We start from the raw sequence: 17266 nt of genomic DNA, 5'->3' as shown, positions 1-17266 counted from the left end.
GCTTCTACTAATATGCATTCTGATAATTTTGTTTGCCTGAGAGGGATTCACTTCCATAATGATGGTGTAATATTGCTGTGTGGTATGGGTTGCTCTCTCAGTATTTAGAAATTTGGGAGGATGTAAAGGTCCTCTATTGAGACATTTCTTTCCAATGCAATAACAACTTTTACAACTTTTCTGGTACATGGTCTTCTAGAAGCCAGAACAAACCTAGTTTTACATCAGAACGTTATGGGGACATTTCTTAACACACAGATTCCTGGGCCTTTCTTATGATGATTCTTTTTAAAGTTCCCTTAAACCCAAGTTTGGTTACTACTGACGGCCTTTGCTTCAACACTTGGCAGTGATCACAGGTCACCAATTACCTGTTCTATCCTGTTCTTCCCATTATAGACCAAGTTGATCTCTGCTGCCTCCTCCCCTCTGCTTCTGACTTGTTCTACGTGATCGATGTAACAGCCTTGTACTATTGTGTGTTTTCTTCTCTGAGCCATTATTGCTAGGTCATTCAGTCCTTTCTTGCGTGATAGTGTTTCTGTGCCCATTACCACTCTTACCACCTTCCTCTGCATAGACCTCAGTCCATGTTTCAGTATTGCTCTGGAGTGTGGTGCTGTGAAGAGCACAGTGCTCACAACGTGGCCTGAGTAACCCAGACCCCCAGGAGAGGTGCTGTCCCTCTGCCCTGTCTTTGTGCAGCTCATGCTGCTCTAACTTGCCAAGGAACTCAGTCACCCTGTGATACATTGCAAACTTAATGTAAGTTAAAACTCCAGATCCTTTTACTGCCCTCGTTCCAGGACATCACTGTTATGTACTTCTAGGCTTAAACTTAAATCCATGTCTTTACATTTATCTTTGTTTTTAAAAAAATTACTCTTGGGGCACCCAGATGGCTTGGTCAGTTAAGCGTCCGGCTCTCGATTTCAGCTCAGGTCATGATCTCACAGTTCATGAGTTTGAGCCCTGGGTCGGGCTCTGCACTGACAGCATGGAACCTGCTTGGGATTCTCTATCCCTCCCTCTCTGCCCCTCCCCTGTTCCTCGTCCCCTCTTTCTCTCTCTCTCTCTCTCTCAAACATTCTTAATTTTTTGTAACTAAAAAACTTACTCTTTCGGTTTTGTTCCTCACTCTGTTCTGTTACATCTTACCTTTCTTTGTTGTTCATCCTTTTCAGTCTCTGATAAAACTGTAACTGTTTTGCTGGAGGGGGAAATCCACATTAATATGAAATTGTGTGTAATATTAGACTCCCCATAGACATCAGATTTAGGATGGCAGGTCAAGAACCTCTGTTACAGTAAGAGAGGTGTGATTTTTAGTAATTATTAACATGGACTGTGATGCCAGAGAGATTCACATCTGTCTCTGCCACTTACAACTTGACCTTTGACAGTAGCTTGACCCCTGTGAACTTTAGGTTCTTCATCTATAAAGGAAGGAAAATAATAGTACATACAGTGTCATTGATGGTGAGGATTGAACACCATAATAGTGCACATATAGTAGACACAAAATAAATATTATAGGTGTTAGTCTGTGAAAATTTCAGTCTCGACTCTTTCAACTAATTTCATTCTCCTATCCAATTTCATTTCCAAAATATCCTACTAGAAAGCCAAAGAACTAAGCTACATTTCCTAATTCATATCTAACCACAATGTCTACTCTCAGAAGTAGCTAAACCCACATTATCTGTATGTGAATCATTCATTCTGCAAATGATCCCAGCCAGCTTTTAAGTTTTACTTTGGTTCCCTCCTCCCAGCTAGCAGACTTTGAATGACCTTCTTCTTTTCCCAGTCTCTTAGCATCATTTATTTTCTGCTAAGAACTTATAAGTCAGGTTTCATATTATCTTAAGACAATAAACCTGCTGTCAAAAATAAATATATGTATTATTCATTAAGTCCCTAACTGAACATAAATAGTTGTAGGCTTATTTTGAGCATTGCTTTCTCCATTTGTATGAAAAAGTCAAGAATTGACCATATTTAAATTTATTTGGGAGTTCATTCAAAAATGAGGCATTTATTAATGTTCATAGTCAAACAGTAAAGGTGATGAATCATTTAACTTATTCAACATATCAGTATTTATGCATGGAGAAAACAAGTATAGGTTTCTAAGAAATTTGGGGGGGGGACCTATACTGCAAACTCCAATGAATTGGCCTCCTTTAATATTTATTTTTTTAAGCTTATGTATTTATTTTGAGAGAGAGAGAGAGTGGGGCGGGGGCGGGGGATTGGAGGCAGAGAGAGAAGGAGAGAGAGAATCCCAAACAGGCTCCAAGCTGTCACCACAGAGTCCATGGGGCTCAATCCCATGAACCATGAGATCATGACCTGAGCCGAAGTCAAGAGTGGGACCCTCAACTGACTGAGCCACCCAGACATCCCTAGTATTTATTTTTAATAAGAGTTCTTACATTGCAGGTGTGAATTTATGAGAGTTATATCAAAAAGAACACTAAAACGAAGGGCCTCTCTCCCATGGGGCTGTGTGGGTCCCTTTTCTCTTCAACCAGGGTTGGAGGCCAAGATCAGCTCTCAAGGATCATTGTCGGGGCTGTCATGACCTAATAACCTTATTTTCCTGCCTCAGACATCTGTAGTTGCTGGGAGCTCCCACTTGGTCTATATCAGGCCACAGACACACGAGGGTCTAAAGTGGCAGCACTGGGCAGGAGGCCTCTGGCTCTCCTTAGATACTGCCAGACTCTCATGAGCTGATTGATATTAGCCTGTGTTGTCCCAAAAGTAGCTTGGCCCCCTGCCTGATCCATAGGCAGCACCTAACAAACACACCTAGACAGGGTCTCGTACGGGATTGCGTGGTGCAGGGTGGTGACAAAGAGCCGTGAGTGGGTGCCGGAGAAGAAAGAGTACCTCGGGCATCAAGGCAAGGAGATCAGACCTGACATTCAGGAGGCCAGTTGCAAATACAAGTCCCGCTTCTAAGCCATTAGCTGCATCGAATTGGACAGCTTGGGCTCCACACAGTTGCACGGGGGAGAGTTTTCTCTGTTGAAGTGCCTACTTCCATCAGCTGACAAAATAATGTTTTAGAAAAGTTTTCAAGTGCTAGCGGTTTTTCTTCACTAACAAAAGTTCTGAAAGCATCTTATTTTGTTCTAAAAGCAATAAACCACTTTCTGTAGAACTAGAGAAATAAAAAGGAACACTAAAGTGAGAATAGCAGAAAGTTAATTTTTAGCCAGACCTGCATATATTTAATTCAAAATAATTGAATTTTAAATTAAAAATTTCCCGTTTTAAATCATTTCTATAACATTGGCTACTATTAAATGCATAAAGTATAGTTTTATGTTGTGTTGTAAATTATTCAACTAAAACATAGAAGCATTTATTACTGATCTCTTTTGAGCACTATCAGTTTTGAGGTAAGTCTAGATCTTGGCTTTGATTTTGCAGTGATTAACAGATTTGAGAAAACATCAATTATTTCAGAGAAAAACAGCTCCTCCATGTAGTGAGGTAAATAGAAAAGTTCCCCAGTGCCATAATTTCCTTTTGGTATTGGGAGCACAGTAGAGTCTGGGGAATTGAAATACAATGCAGTCACTTTCCTCTCAAACTCAGAAGTTACTATCCAAAGCCAAGACCACTGAGTATCTTGATAGTTGGTAAAGTGTACTTTCTTTTTGCTATTAATTCACTCTTGATAGTAATGAAGAATATTGTTAATAATTATGTGTTTGTTTTATTAAATTCCTGAAATATTCAGATGGCGATTTAGTGAATTCAATTCAAATGTTAAAATATCAACCTACCGCTGCCCCTGTATTGGCCTTTTGGAAAGCTTTAGGAAAACATAAAACTTCAATCCTTTTAATCCCCCCTAGAAACAAAGAGCCTTATACATCAGTACTATGGCATAACAGTTTTTTCCACATCAACCCAATTAACATTAGAGTCCAAATTATAATTAATTACAACTTTAACCAGGAGTAAAGGAAACAGATCACTCTGAAATGTCCAGTCTTGGAACAGGAGAGAATTTGCTAAATAACGGTGCTTACTGTTAGCCCACATGTGGTACACAACTAATTATATACTATAGATTTTAAATGGTTGTGACTTATAATAATGTTGCATGCTTATGTTGGCATTCCCAAAATAAAAATTACTGACACACCTCAAAGTAGTGGAGGTACGGGTTAAAAATTTTACTTCATTTATTTGTGCCTTGAAAACTTGGTAGCCGGGTTGTTTTGCGTTTTTTTAATGAATAATTCAATATGTCCCCACTGGTTGTTTGCCCTCTTTCTTAATGCTTGGATATTTTAAAAATAGGTGTTCATCTTTTGGAAAGGGGACAGGATTTTAGACAAAGCTCTCCATTTTCCAGCCTAGGAAAGTAAATCCCTAAGAGGTGATGTGGCCAGGCAGGAGCTGGCCGATGGGAGTCACAGACAGAGGTGAGCAGGAGCCCGCCCCCTTGGTCTCCAGTTCCGTCTTGGCCTGTGCGAACAAAAGCAGATTCTGGGGCATTTACAAAATAATATAATTTTTTAAAGGAAGACAGGAGATTCCATGAAGTTTTGTTTTCACCTCAGAAAATTTTCATAAAGCCCTTGAGTTGTAGGGGCAGAGGAAGAGAGTTGGTTAAAGGGTACAGAGTCAGATAAATGGTGTATGTTGTCCTATCACGTATGATATGAAACGTCCACAATGAGAATGCCAGGGACTGAACTAATTAGTTGGGGGAAAGATTCAAGACAGCAGATTCAGTTTCTGTTGTAAGGAGGAGAAAAATTCTGTCGGGGTCATGCGTCTTTCTGTAGAGTTGGGCATGATTGGGGAAAGCCTTAGCCTTAAGAACCCTTGGAGATGAAATGTAGTTTTCCTCCAGGGAAGAGTATCAGCTGCACCATAATTTTAGCAACTGTCCCCAATCTCCCGCCCCTCACAGACTCACCCACTGATTCCCAGAGCAGGACTGATGATGAAAACAAACTCCGGCTCCTTTATTTCTGTCCAGAAAAGACTGAGCTCCCTGCTCGTCCATCCATCCTACCTCCATCCACCCTGATCCACTCCCCCTGCCCCAACTAAAGAGATAATTAGATGGGTAATTACTTTAAATGGTATCTAAGGAAACAATTTTGAGAAAGAGATGTATTAAAGTTGAGGGAAAATAAATGTTTTCATAATGAAGCAATTAGCATGATAGTTAAATGATACTGTGCGACTCTAACGCTAGTACAAATAGATTCTACCCTTGCGTGCTGTCTGCCACAATTGTCCTGTCGATAATAGATATGGCAAGTGACCGCTTCTGACAAATGAAAGCCATCTGCAAATGGCACAAATCATTTCTTTCAGCACTACTGAAAGGCAAACCCTTAGAGCTAGTCACCTCTTAATCTGTGGATATGTTAGCAAGTGGCAAATGACCATTCTTTTGGGAACTGATTCCCAAGTGAAAAATACCACGGTGCTGCTTCTTTAATTAACAGCCTTTTCACATTGCTAGCACATTAAAGCCATCCTGAAGAACACCCGTGCTTATATAATCAATGTCACAGCGTCTCTGCCTAAACGAATAATAAATGTTCGGGCTCTGCACTAAGTGAAAACCTATTCTCCAAGACTTTCACCTTCATAAAGATGGGCTCATAAAAATCGAAAAAGGAAAAATTGGAATGTGGTCTCATGAGGATAAAAAGGCTAGTGTTAATAATTAACAAGGAGAGTGAAGTGGAGTCAAATTAGCCATAATAGAGCCCAGAGTGACTGGCAAAGTCACCTCTCATTATCAAAAAACTCATTAAGAAATGAAGAAGTGGAAATCCCGCTGGGTTATTCTCACACTTAGGCTGTATCAGAGATTATTTTTCAGATTTCTTTCAAATGAAGAATGGTTAGGTCACCATATTGTATATTAGGTTAATCTTCAAGCTTTGAAATATGGAGGGCTGACACCTGCGTGTTATCCTGTCTCAAGCGCTTAAATGAGCCGTGCATCTGAAATTCACGAATTGGTGTTTATAGATACATCTGTACATACATCTACGAGGCACAATGCAGAAAGGATATGACTTCTAGATGACAACAGGGCTGTGTGCCAGCCTAGTTTTATAGATAGGCACTTTTACAAATGATGAGATGACCACAAAAATGCAAAAATGTATTTAACTCCAGTTTCCAGAGTTGACTGAATGCAAAATTACATGTCAGAATGTGTTCTGTCAGTGTGTAGAGTAAAATAAATGTAAAAGCAAGCAGTCACTAGCCTTTTTTTTTGTAGTTGAGTTCCAGTGTTGCTCTAGATTCTTTACCACATGTAGCCATCTAAAATTTTCAGTCTGATTTTTATATTTTCATAGAACTTAATGCCTGAAAAAAAAATAACCTGCTCTAAAATGCCTACGTGTCCCTCACAGATTTGCAGAAAGCTCTGTAACCCCTATGGCCATGAGCATCAAGAAGCCTACACTTGAGGGTTGTTGATCACGTTACAGCCAAACTCAATTGTTTTCATCACCTAGGGCAGGCATTGAGGAACATAATCCCAGTCAGAAAGCTGTATGTAACTGGAATAAAATTACAGACTTCTCCATTTGGATTTTTTATTAATCTCGTAAAAGACAGCATGAGAAGAGCAGGACCATGAGACTTCGTTGTCTATGTTTACCCTAAGCCTTGGTTAATGTTTATATCGGGTTTTTTCCTGAATTAATTCTGCAACAAACATGTACTGAATGCCTAAAATTTACAAGTCCCAGTCACTTTGCAGAAACCTGGATGAAAAAACAGTCCTGGCCCTTGAAAAGCTTATCATCTAGTAGAGCATATGGACATATATGCCTTACTGACTATAATGCAATATAGATTGTAGAAATAGAACTCAATTATGTGTACTGTACTATGGCATCTTTAATTATAGTGTTAAACTTGGATTTGTTGGATTTGGGGTTGCTGTCCAAAATATAGGAAACATAACATCAGTGCTATTGCTCCGTAGGTAGGTTAGGCAGATACGTAGGTAGGTAGGTAGATAGATAATTTTTAACAAGTGCACCAAGGGGAAAGGAAGAATTGGATGTGGTTTTAGGAGGTTGTTATGCTAGTAATTGTACAAATTAAATATTACCAAACTATATAGATTTACTTATTAAGCTTTTAATTAAAAGGAAAATAACACCCAGTGAGTTTCCTATTCTACTTAAACTTCGAAGGGACACTCTCAGAGTTTCCTTTAGGCAGTGGATATTTATTGGTATTTATTCAGTAAACACACATTTATGTAGTGCCTATTTAATGTGCCAGATTCTTGGCTGGTGCTATTCCTAGATCTCGGGATTTTTTTTTTTTTGTTTTGCTGTGTGTATTTTCTTCCTTGTACATCATTCTGTTCTAGGCTGCAATCTTCCTGACTTTTCTCCTGAAGCCCTTGTTCAGATTTCAGTGATCCTCATTGTATACATTTGTCAACTAATTTTATGTCTTAGTCTCCTGGGTTTTCACTGTGCAGGATCCATAGTTTGTAGTCCCTTGAATAATTGTTGTTTTATGGCAAAGTCTTGTTTTTATTGTGGTCAGTGCTGTTTATTTTGCTGGTCATGAATTACTAGTTTCCTTCTCAAATGGCTATTTAGAATTTTAGGAGAAGTCATTCACCCTAGTAATCCATTAATGCTGACTAATTGGAAGGGGGTGGTACAGTATAAAATTGGATTAAATGGGCTCAGGAGTCACCAGCATATTTTTACCCTAAAAAGAATACAGGAACTCTTTTATCTGCTTATTCTTCACTTGTCCAGTGATTACTATCTCAGTAATTGTTATTAATTGGATCATAGTTTATATTCTTAGATGAAATCTTACTATTAAAAGCCTATGACAAGTACTTTTGTAAATGTAAGACTCTTTTTGGTATGTAAATAATCAACATTAATTTCTTAATTATTGGGATGCTCAAAATAATTGGGCACATCCGCATCCCTAGTTTACCTTTTATTTAAGCCGTTTGCTTCCTTTTTGCCATTTCTAATTGTACTGTTCAGCTAGATGTCATTGATGCTTCATTATTTTCTGACAAGGTGGTATTTGGAAACATGGAATCTTTGAGGGGAAAATGATTATTTAACAAAGTAGATGCTGGGTCCTCCACTTACATTCTCGTAACCACTATTTTAGACTCCTTCCAAGCAGTCCTTTCTGCTTCCACACCTCGGATATACTGTCAGAAGCATTCTTGGAGGAGGCCACATTGAGGAGTTGCCTCTTGGAATAAGCTGTTAGAAGGGGTGCCCTGCAGAGGCTTGATCTGGACAGGTGGCAACCCCAAATCGCAGCCTACCCTTACTAAACCGTATGGAGAAGATAGAAGCACTCATGCTGATGCCTGGGGCTCCATAGTAAGAGGGCATTTGATGGTGTCTGATAGGAGTGGAATGCAAACTGGCATATGGGCAACTGAGAAAAAGAGCATGCATTTACATACACAAGTGCAGTGTCCTGTGTGTTTCTCTAGTCTTGCCTTTTGACCCGAAGCTTTCGCTTTTCTTTCTTTCTCCTTCTGCATTTTTTCTGTATTTCTTTTCTTCTCTCTCTTCCTCCTTCTCTCCATCCCTCCCTTCTCCACCACGCGCCGCCCCTCCCCCCACCTTTCCTGAGTCTAATTACCAAAGAAATAATACTGCCAATTGCCAGTTTTCTAAAACTTTGGAAAATGGGTCTATAATTTGATTTTTAAAAAATAAAAAGGAACACCCTGAGGCAACATGAGCAGACTTTTGGCCAGAAGTAAGCATTTGTGACAGGTCTTAGGAAATAGAGAAAACCTCCCTTTTCTCCTAATCTTCAGGATGTGTTAGTTTGCTATCAAGAGTCATGACTGAACACAAAAAATACTCCTCTTACCACATTCATTAAGATAAGAGACAGAAAATAGCCACATTCATATCCAGTAGAATTTTTAGTAGTCTGGTCTTAGACATCTGGACTACCCTATTTTAAATAAGATATTCAAGGACACGTGAGTAGCTCAGGTTTAGCTTCTGATTTCAGCTCAGGTCATGATCTCACGGTTTGTGAGTTTGAGCCCCACATCGGGCTCTGTGCTGGCAACACAGAGCCAGCTTTGGAGCCTCTCTTTCCCTCTCTCTCTCTTTGCACCTCCCCTGTGCTTTCACACTCTCTCAAAAATAAATAAACATTAAAAAAATAGGATATTCATACCAATAGTATTTAATACCATATATTCTATATAAAATTTGAAGAGATATATAGGCTTCAGTAAGTTCTTAGTTCCCTGAATAATAATGTAGTCATCTTAATGTTGTATCCAAGTAATTATTCACTCAACGAACATTTGAACAGTTGCTTGGAGTCATGCACTTTGCTGGATACTAAGAATACAGACATGGTCCCTGCCTCAAGGACCTTGCACCCTTGTGGGGAGATTAGAAATGGCAGTAGGTACAGAAGTATGATATGGACCACCGTGGAGGTCTGTACAAAGTAGTGAGTAAACGGGGGGAACCAGTAACTGGGCAAGGGGACAGCAGAGCAAAGCATTTCCAGAAAGGTTTGGAGGAGTTAATTATAGACTTGAACTGACCGTGCAAATCATTATGGATGGACCACAGCAAATAAGAGGGTCAGGCAACAGAGATGAGCCAGAGAAGTCGTTTTAAGGTATGGCACGGATGGCCTTCATGTCATGCAAAGACTTTTAGAGTTTGTTGTTGATGATCCACTAAAGGTTTACAGTCTTTAGGAAGGACATTACTAGTTTTATATATTTGCAAGCCCCTCTGCTTGAGATTTGATTGACAAAGAGAAAATATGGATCCTGAAGGCCGGGAAAGAGATTATTGCAGTAGGCAAGGCAGGAGATAAGAAGGCTGGAGGAAGTAGGGCAACAGCAGTGACGATAAAGAGAGGGAGGGATGTGTTGAGCTGGATATTAAGGATGCAAAGTACGTAGGTCTTGATTACTCTTTGTATGTAAAAAGTAAAAGCCAAGCAGGTAGTACAGTCACCAGCTTCAGATACAGTGATCTGGTGGACAGTCTCTGCTTTCACTCCCATGGTGGGAATACGAGAGAAACAGGCTTATTTAACAAGTTGGTGAATTCAGGGCTTAGCAAGTGTATTAAAAAAGAGAGCTCTTGCTAGAAATACATTTGAGTCAACTGGTACTTAATCTTAGAATCATTATAATATTTAATAACAACATTGAGTATTGATTCTCCTATGTGCTTCATTTTAACAAACTAAGCATGACTTAATAACGAACATACCTAATCTCCAAATGTATAATAAAGTAGCGTTTGGATTGATGAGGTAGAGTTACTCTCATTTGTAGATGTAATGATTTCATAGGTGCGTGTGTGTTTTGGTCTTGGACGAGTTAAAAATAACGATAGTGCTTAACAGCACCTGAGATGTAGAGCCTGTGGCTCTTTGCATTTTTTTTTTTTTTTTTACATTTTTATTTATTTTTGAGAGACAAGAGTGCAAGCGGAGGAGGGGGCAGAGAGAGAGAGAGAGAGAGAGGGAGACACAGAATCTGAAGCAGGCTCCAGGCTCTGAGCGGTCACCACAGGGCTGGAACCCATCAACTGTGAGATCAAGACCTGAGCCGAAGTCAGACGCTTAACCGACTGAGCCACCCAGGTGTCCCTGCATTTTTTTATTAGTAGCCCACATAAATTAAAGGTCAGGCTATAGTCTAGCTACATAGCAATGTGAAATTCTCCAGCTTTCGATGCGTATTATAAGCACATTGAATATTTTCAGTGTTCATTCATTTTTCACTTCATTGAGTGTAATAGTTTTGCTCAATCTCTTGACTTATTCATAGTGTAACTGAGTTTTTCCAAATTCTAATTCTAAAAACATAATTCATCTAAGATGTGGAGTAATGTGTTTGTCATTTGCAAGATTTTTCTACCTAAAATAACCTCTACTTTTCTAGGTCTTAAAAGATGCTGATAGGCTGCTGGTAGGTTGGATGAATGTAGGAATGGATGCATACACAGATAATAGTTTATGGTTATGTAAATTGAGAGGTGGCAGTATTATACTCTATGGAGGTTAACGGCTCTTGTTCTATTGTTTAATGACTAGATGACTTTGCCACATGCCCCCTAAATCCTCTGTGCCTCAGTTTCCTTATTGATAAGACTAAAAAAAAATAATAGTGCTTCTATCATCGAGTTTTTGTAATGATTAAATGAGAGAATGCGTATAAAAGACTTAGCACTGTGCTTGACACTCCAAAAATTCTGGCAAGGACGAGGAAGAAGGAGGAGAGTTGTTAAGTGGAGATCCAATAAATTCAGATAGGGGTGTATTTTTTAATTTGCTTACCACAGTGACTTAGGTGGCCTGAGTCAGAATATTTCATCCTTAATGTTCAACATCCTTATTTAGGTGACATTTGGCAAAAGGAACTGAATTACATGATCTATAGTACCTTGAGTTCTTTGATTGAATCTCTAGGAATAAATAAAGCTCTTTTCAGCGTGCTAATGAAAACATCATTAAGATAACATTAGTCTCCTAAATAAGACATTTATCTTTAAATATGATTATCATTCCCACTTTAATAGGAAATCTTTTCTCATATAGATAACCCAGAAAAAAAACCTACTTAACCACAAAAAATACTAAACCACATTAACTAGAAATAGGAAAAAAAAAACAGGGTTGTATTTTCCTCTGCATTTAGAATTTTTTCCAACCCCACTTTCACATGTCTGTAGTTTTCCAGCCTCTGACAAATTTCAGAATCCGTTAAAGCAGTATTCATGCCACTATGATAAGCATCACATACTTTGCCCAAGTTTTAAAGCACTATTTAGCTTTTGGGGTATTTTTGCCCTGAGGAAGATTTATGTGGGAAATTGGCATATTTAGTGGAGTATTTTCTATGACATTACTATTAAAGTTACTAATTATTAGATTTTGTACACAGGCACACACAGCTATTCAGATCCATAGAAGTGAATGGGAGTCCTGAAGAACTTTCCCCCATCTTTCACCTCTGCTGCTCTAATCCCAGTCCCCATTCATCATCACCATCACCCTTTACCTGGTCTATTGCAGTGAAGCACTGAGCACTGGGTACCTTCTTTGCTCCCCACCCGCTCCTTGGTCATCCAATCCATCTTCCACCCAGCTGCCGGACACATTCTGTTGTGTCACTCCTCTGCTTAATAATAATAAAAATAATGATGCTTCCCTGTGGACCCATGTCCTACCACCTAGACATCACCTTGCACTATTCTTTCCCTGTCTCTCACCCTACTCCTGCCACACTGGCTTTCTCGTCCTTCTAGAAGTGCATCTGCTTATACCCTGCCTAGAACTTTCATACCAGCTCTTCTCTCTACCTGGAGATCTTCCCTCCACCTGGAGATCTTCCCTCCAAATCTTCTGTGAATGCCACCCTGTCATTTAGGCTCAATTAAAAGACTATCTCTTCAGAAATACCTTTGCCAACCATGATGTATATTTTGAAATGAATATGTTTTCACTTTGAGAGTCAAAAAAACATCACAGCTGGGTTTAAGATATGTTCACTTGAGAAACAAACATGTACCATCATCTAAAAAATTTCAAATTATTTATTGAATATTATGTAACATTACTTAGTATTTTCCTATAGATTCTCTTTTCTTTCATGGTGCAACTTAGACACATACTGGCTGTCTTAGTCCATTCAGGCTGTTACAACAGAGTACCAGAGATTGGGTGGCTTATAAACAACAGAAATATATTTCTCACAGTTTTGGGGGCTGGGAAGTCCAAGATCAGAGTGCCCACAGATTCAGTGTCCAGTGAGAACTTGCTTCCTAGATGGCCATCTTTGAGCTGTGTCCTCAATGGCAAAAGGGTCGAAGGATTTCTCTGGGATCTCTTTTATGAGGGTACTAACCCTGTTCATGAGGACTCTGCCCTCATGACCGAATCATCCCTTCAAGGCTCTACCTCCTAATACGATTACATTGGAAGTTAGGATTTCAACCTATGAATTCGTCAGGGGAGTGGATGGGTGGGACACAAAGAGTGTATAGATAGCACTGAACGTCTTCTAATGAAATTATGTCCTGTGCATAGAAAGCATCCACCTTCTGGTATAGGGAGGTGCACCTTACCTACTACCTACTTACTAAACAGTCCTGTCCCAGTAGCACAAATTCTAAGACCTCTACAACTGCTGTAAGTAGGGTGTTCCACAGTAGAATTCATTAAAGACAAATGGACACCTGGAAAATGCAGGGGATATGCTGTTTTCAAAGACTCATGTGGAAAATTGGGTAACAAGAAAATCCACAAATAACTGAAAAGTTCACGAATCAGATTAGACATTCCCAAGGCCACAGTCACCCTCTTGGTGAATTAAATAAGTGTATCTCTTACAAGTAATCAAGCTTAGCTCTTAGAATTAAATGGGTTTAGCTCTTTGTGATACACAGTATAGCACAGGGATTGTAACGCTCTTTATCACTATATTTACATGTGTCAAGACCTTCAGTGTATCCAACAGCTCCCTTGAATCTCTAGCAAGTAGTCCTATGCCCCATGTGTTAAACCTCTTAGAAAGTAAAAACATACCACCTGCCAGGAACATTTTATAGAGATCTAATCTATTTGCAGTTTTGACAGCCATGCTTAGGAGGTTGATTATACTTCTTGATTAGCTTTCATGATATATTCAATATGAGGAGCAAGACCCATTATCATCTATGTCAGTTCTTCTGTGTCAGACTCTTTCAGGAAACGTTTTTTTCACCCCTGTTTCCCAAATGCCTGATGTGATCCCTCTGACAAACATATTTCTGCTTGACTGTTTCAGCACTTTTACGTAATGGAAAATTTCACAAACACTTGCAAGAGATCTTTGTGCCCTTGGTTGTTCGCTACGTGGATCTCATGGAGTCCTCCATTGCCCAGTCAATTCACAGAGGCTTCGAGCAAGAGACGTGGCAGCCTGTCAAGTGGGTATCTTGCCTGGTGTCCATGGAACATCTGTCTCTTCAATCCTGACCTTATGACTTTACACGTGGCCGTCTGTAGTTCTTGCTTATGGTGGTCCCTTCCCACGTTGTTTGTTTCTTTACAGGAATATCGCCAACAGTCTTCCCAATGTAGCTCTTCCAAAAGTTCCAAGTCTGCCTCTTAATCTTCCACAGATTCCTAGCTTTTCTACTCCTTCGTGGATGGCTTCTTTATATGAGTCCACGTGTGTATTCCTCACTTATTTCCTGGTGGTGTGTGAGCTAGTGCATGGCCTGGGCTGTGTTCTGTGCACATGTGTTTAGATTGCATGGCATTTATCATCGTTGGTTGAGGGACACTATGTTTTGGTTTTGTTTGAGTTTTTAAGCTATTAAGCTAAGCTTAGCATAGCGATGATAAATGATGCAGTTTTGTTTTTTTTTTTTAACACTCACTGGATTGGTGTAGCCTGTATGTAATCTGTTGGTCCGAGGTCATTTTGCGACCCAGGTTGTAGACTCCAGCCTAAATCATAGAGTCCAGGCAATCAATATGGTACCAGTATGTCTAGGAACCTTAGTTGGCTCCAGCTTTGTTACTTCCCACATAGGTTCTCTTGCACATGTAGAAAACCATTGTAAGAACAGTTTCAAGAATATAATCCTTTTTTCTTAGTCTCACTTTTAAAGAAATAATATTGTAGGTTGCAGAGAAGTGATTGTCCTTTATTTCCTAACACGAGCAAATTCTTCTTTTGTCCGTTCACATATCAGTTGATGTGACCCGTTATTTTTAAGTAATCTGTGTATCTTGAAAAACTGTATTTATTAACTCCACCTTGTGATAAGCCTACCTATTGCAGATTTGGTAACTAAGGGTCATTAAAACGAAAAGGACACAGGCTTTGAAATTGAGCAGCACTGAATTTAGACCCTTGCTTGTTATTCATTAAGTTCTCTCCTACCCTCAGTTTCCTCAACTCTGAAATGGTTATGATACATAATTTAAAGACATTTTTGTGAGAAGAAAAGGGGGGGGGGAAACTATGAAAAGTTCCCAGCACACCCTAGGCTGTCAATCATAATAACTACTCCTATTCTACATTATGATTTTATTGTCATTATTACTGTCATCGGTCATCATTATTCATGATTGTATAGTTTTCAAAAATATGAGCCTCATAGGCAACAGATGAACTCAATAATAGTCCATGTTTTGCCCAAGATCTCCCATGAAGTCAGCTAGAAAGAATAATACTAGAGGAAGAAAAATAGCTACCATTTATTGAGCATTTATTATGTCCCAGTTACAATGCCAAATCCTTTATCTCACTTAAGCCTTATAACAACCCTGTGAGGTAAATGTCATGGTCCCCGTTTTACAGTTAAGGAAACCAAGTCCTAAAGAAGGTAAGAAACAGAACCTGCCCGGGGTCTCACAGTGAGTGACAGAGGTGAGCTTCGAATTGAGGTCTGCCTGACAACCAAGCTCTCACTCCTCTCATTTATGTATCAGGCTTCCAGAGAATATACTAGCTAAGAACTTGTCCAGCATCCTGTGTGCCAGTCCTCCCACCACTGTTAAACCTGCTCCCGGTCAAGGCTGCATACGTTCAAGAAAAGAAAGACCAAGAAAGAAAAGAATAACTTGCAAGACAGCTTAGCAATACTTCTCTAAGTTAAACATCGTCACTGTGCCCGTGCTAATTATTAGGATATTGGGTTACATGTGAATCTTTATCAGGCAAATGCTTTGGGCACTTACGGTGTCTAGAGTGGTGTGTGTGTGTGCTTGGCAATTATCTAGGAAGTATAATGAATCTAAGTTGATGTGTTTTTGTGCTTCTTAATACTGTTTCATAATTTCACTCCTCTTCTTCCTCATCCCTCATCTGTTTCCCCCCCTTGATTTTCACCAAGAACACCATTGTGGGCATTACCTTGAGAAATTTAGATTTTTTTGTCATTATTATTTTATTAGCTTTGAGGTATGTCTGAAACCTGAATCTCATTATTGGAAGCCCCTTTTTAAAATGACCCTCAGGACACGAGTCAGGACAGACTGTGGCTTTGTAAATAAAGTGCTCATATTTTCATCATTCTGGATAAATAAAAAAATATGGTATACAAGTTAGTCACTATTATCTTTTCCTGCTAGGATTATCAACATTAGGCTCTTCAGCAGGGTGCTCCGAATTACTTATTAATGTTATGATGTAATCACAACTAGTTGTTTTTTTTTTTTTTTATTTGCAGGGGGAGGGGAGGAGGGAGTTGTTAAAGATTTTATTTTTATTTTTTTAAGTAATTTCTATTCCCAATGTCGGACTTGAACCCACGACCCCAAGATTAAGAGTTGCATGCTCCACTGACTGAGCCAGGCCAGGTGCCAGTTTTTTTTAACTTTTGTTATAAAGCATTAAATACCGCCCAAATCATTCCATTTCATATATATAAGGAATTAAAAGTACAACACAACTATGGCTTTAAAGGTACATCCTTATCTATTAATGTGTGTATCACCTTACAAGGTTCTCCTCCCCATCTTCCTTCTGGGTTTTTTTCAGCTCTAAAAGTAGATGCAGTAAGATAAGTTCCCTACTGGTGGTTTTAGGAAATTATCTCAGAATCCATTATTCACATTTGAATTCTTTGATCTGTTAATAATACTTTCAGAATAGGTCACTGATTAGAAATAATTTTAAAATGAAAAAGTTCTGAGTAAATTGCAAGGTATATATTCCAGCTCAAGAGAAAACCTATTTACATTTTTTTATCTAAGTATAACAAACACTTGTTACCGTAATTACATTCCCAATTAAGCACACTTATTATTCTAGAGTCTTACCATAGCATCAAAGAACAGTACATATAGCCATACTCTCTGTAAAGATTTGTTATATGTTATGAGAAAGTCCATTTTCAATAGAATTCCACCTTCACTATTTCAGACTTTGTCTTGATGGTGGTTTTTGTTGTTTTGTTATGCTGTGAAGAATACATTCATGTTGCAAATAGCTACTTATATTTCTCCAAAGTAAATAATGATAAGTAGTAGGTTTGCTTCTTTAACCAATTGTATTCAATTACTTTTAAAATCTAGGTCCTCTAATTTACCGCATTGTATACTATGGATATATAGGAGGATTTTGCCTGGTCATTTTTTCCTCTTATTTTTATTCTATATATGGCAAAAGGGAGAAATAAGTATGGTGTTTTTTCTCGCATTTTTCACATCAACATCAACATGGTTTGTCTGGTTCTTTTGATTGATG

At 38.9% G+C, this 17266-nt stretch overlaps 1 protein-coding gene and 1 non-coding gene across 17 annotated transcripts in view; both read left to right on the top strand.

Moving 5' to 3' along the window:
- The window catches only part of CADPS2 (calcium dependent secretion activator 2), a 540953-nt gene that overhangs the window by 461310 nt on the left and 62377 nt on the right, over positions 1-17266 (top strand). For 10 of the 16 annotated variants that reach the window (XM_053897639.1, XM_053897630.1, XM_053897632.1 and 7 more), the window contains 2 exons: positions 13850-13991; positions 14117-14236. In XM_053897639.1, coding sequence (XP_053753614.1) covers positions 13850-13991; positions 14117-14236 — 262 coding nt within the window. The remainder of the gene's footprint in view (positions 1-13849; positions 13992-14116; positions 14237-17266) is intronic. The other 6 variants (XM_019452590.2, XM_053897637.1, XM_053897634.1 and 3 more) reach the window with 1 other exon arrangement.
- On the top strand, positions 2491-2620 carry LOC128775799 (small Cajal body-specific RNA 20). Its single transcript, XR_008420771.1, has one exon. It is a non-coding gene; the product is annotated as a small Cajal body-specific RNA 20 (non-coding RNA).

This window comes from Panthera pardus, unplaced genomic scaffold, assembly GCF_024362965.1.
Source record: "Panthera pardus isolate Hobbes unplaced genomic scaffold, ASM2436296v1 HiC_scaffold_8, whole genome shotgun sequence".
Lineage (NCBI taxonomy): Eukaryota > Metazoa > Chordata > Mammalia > Carnivora > Felidae > Panthera > Panthera pardus.
The sequence above is the reverse complement of the archived record's forward strand: the minus strand, read 5'-3'. Positions and strand labels throughout refer to the sequence as shown.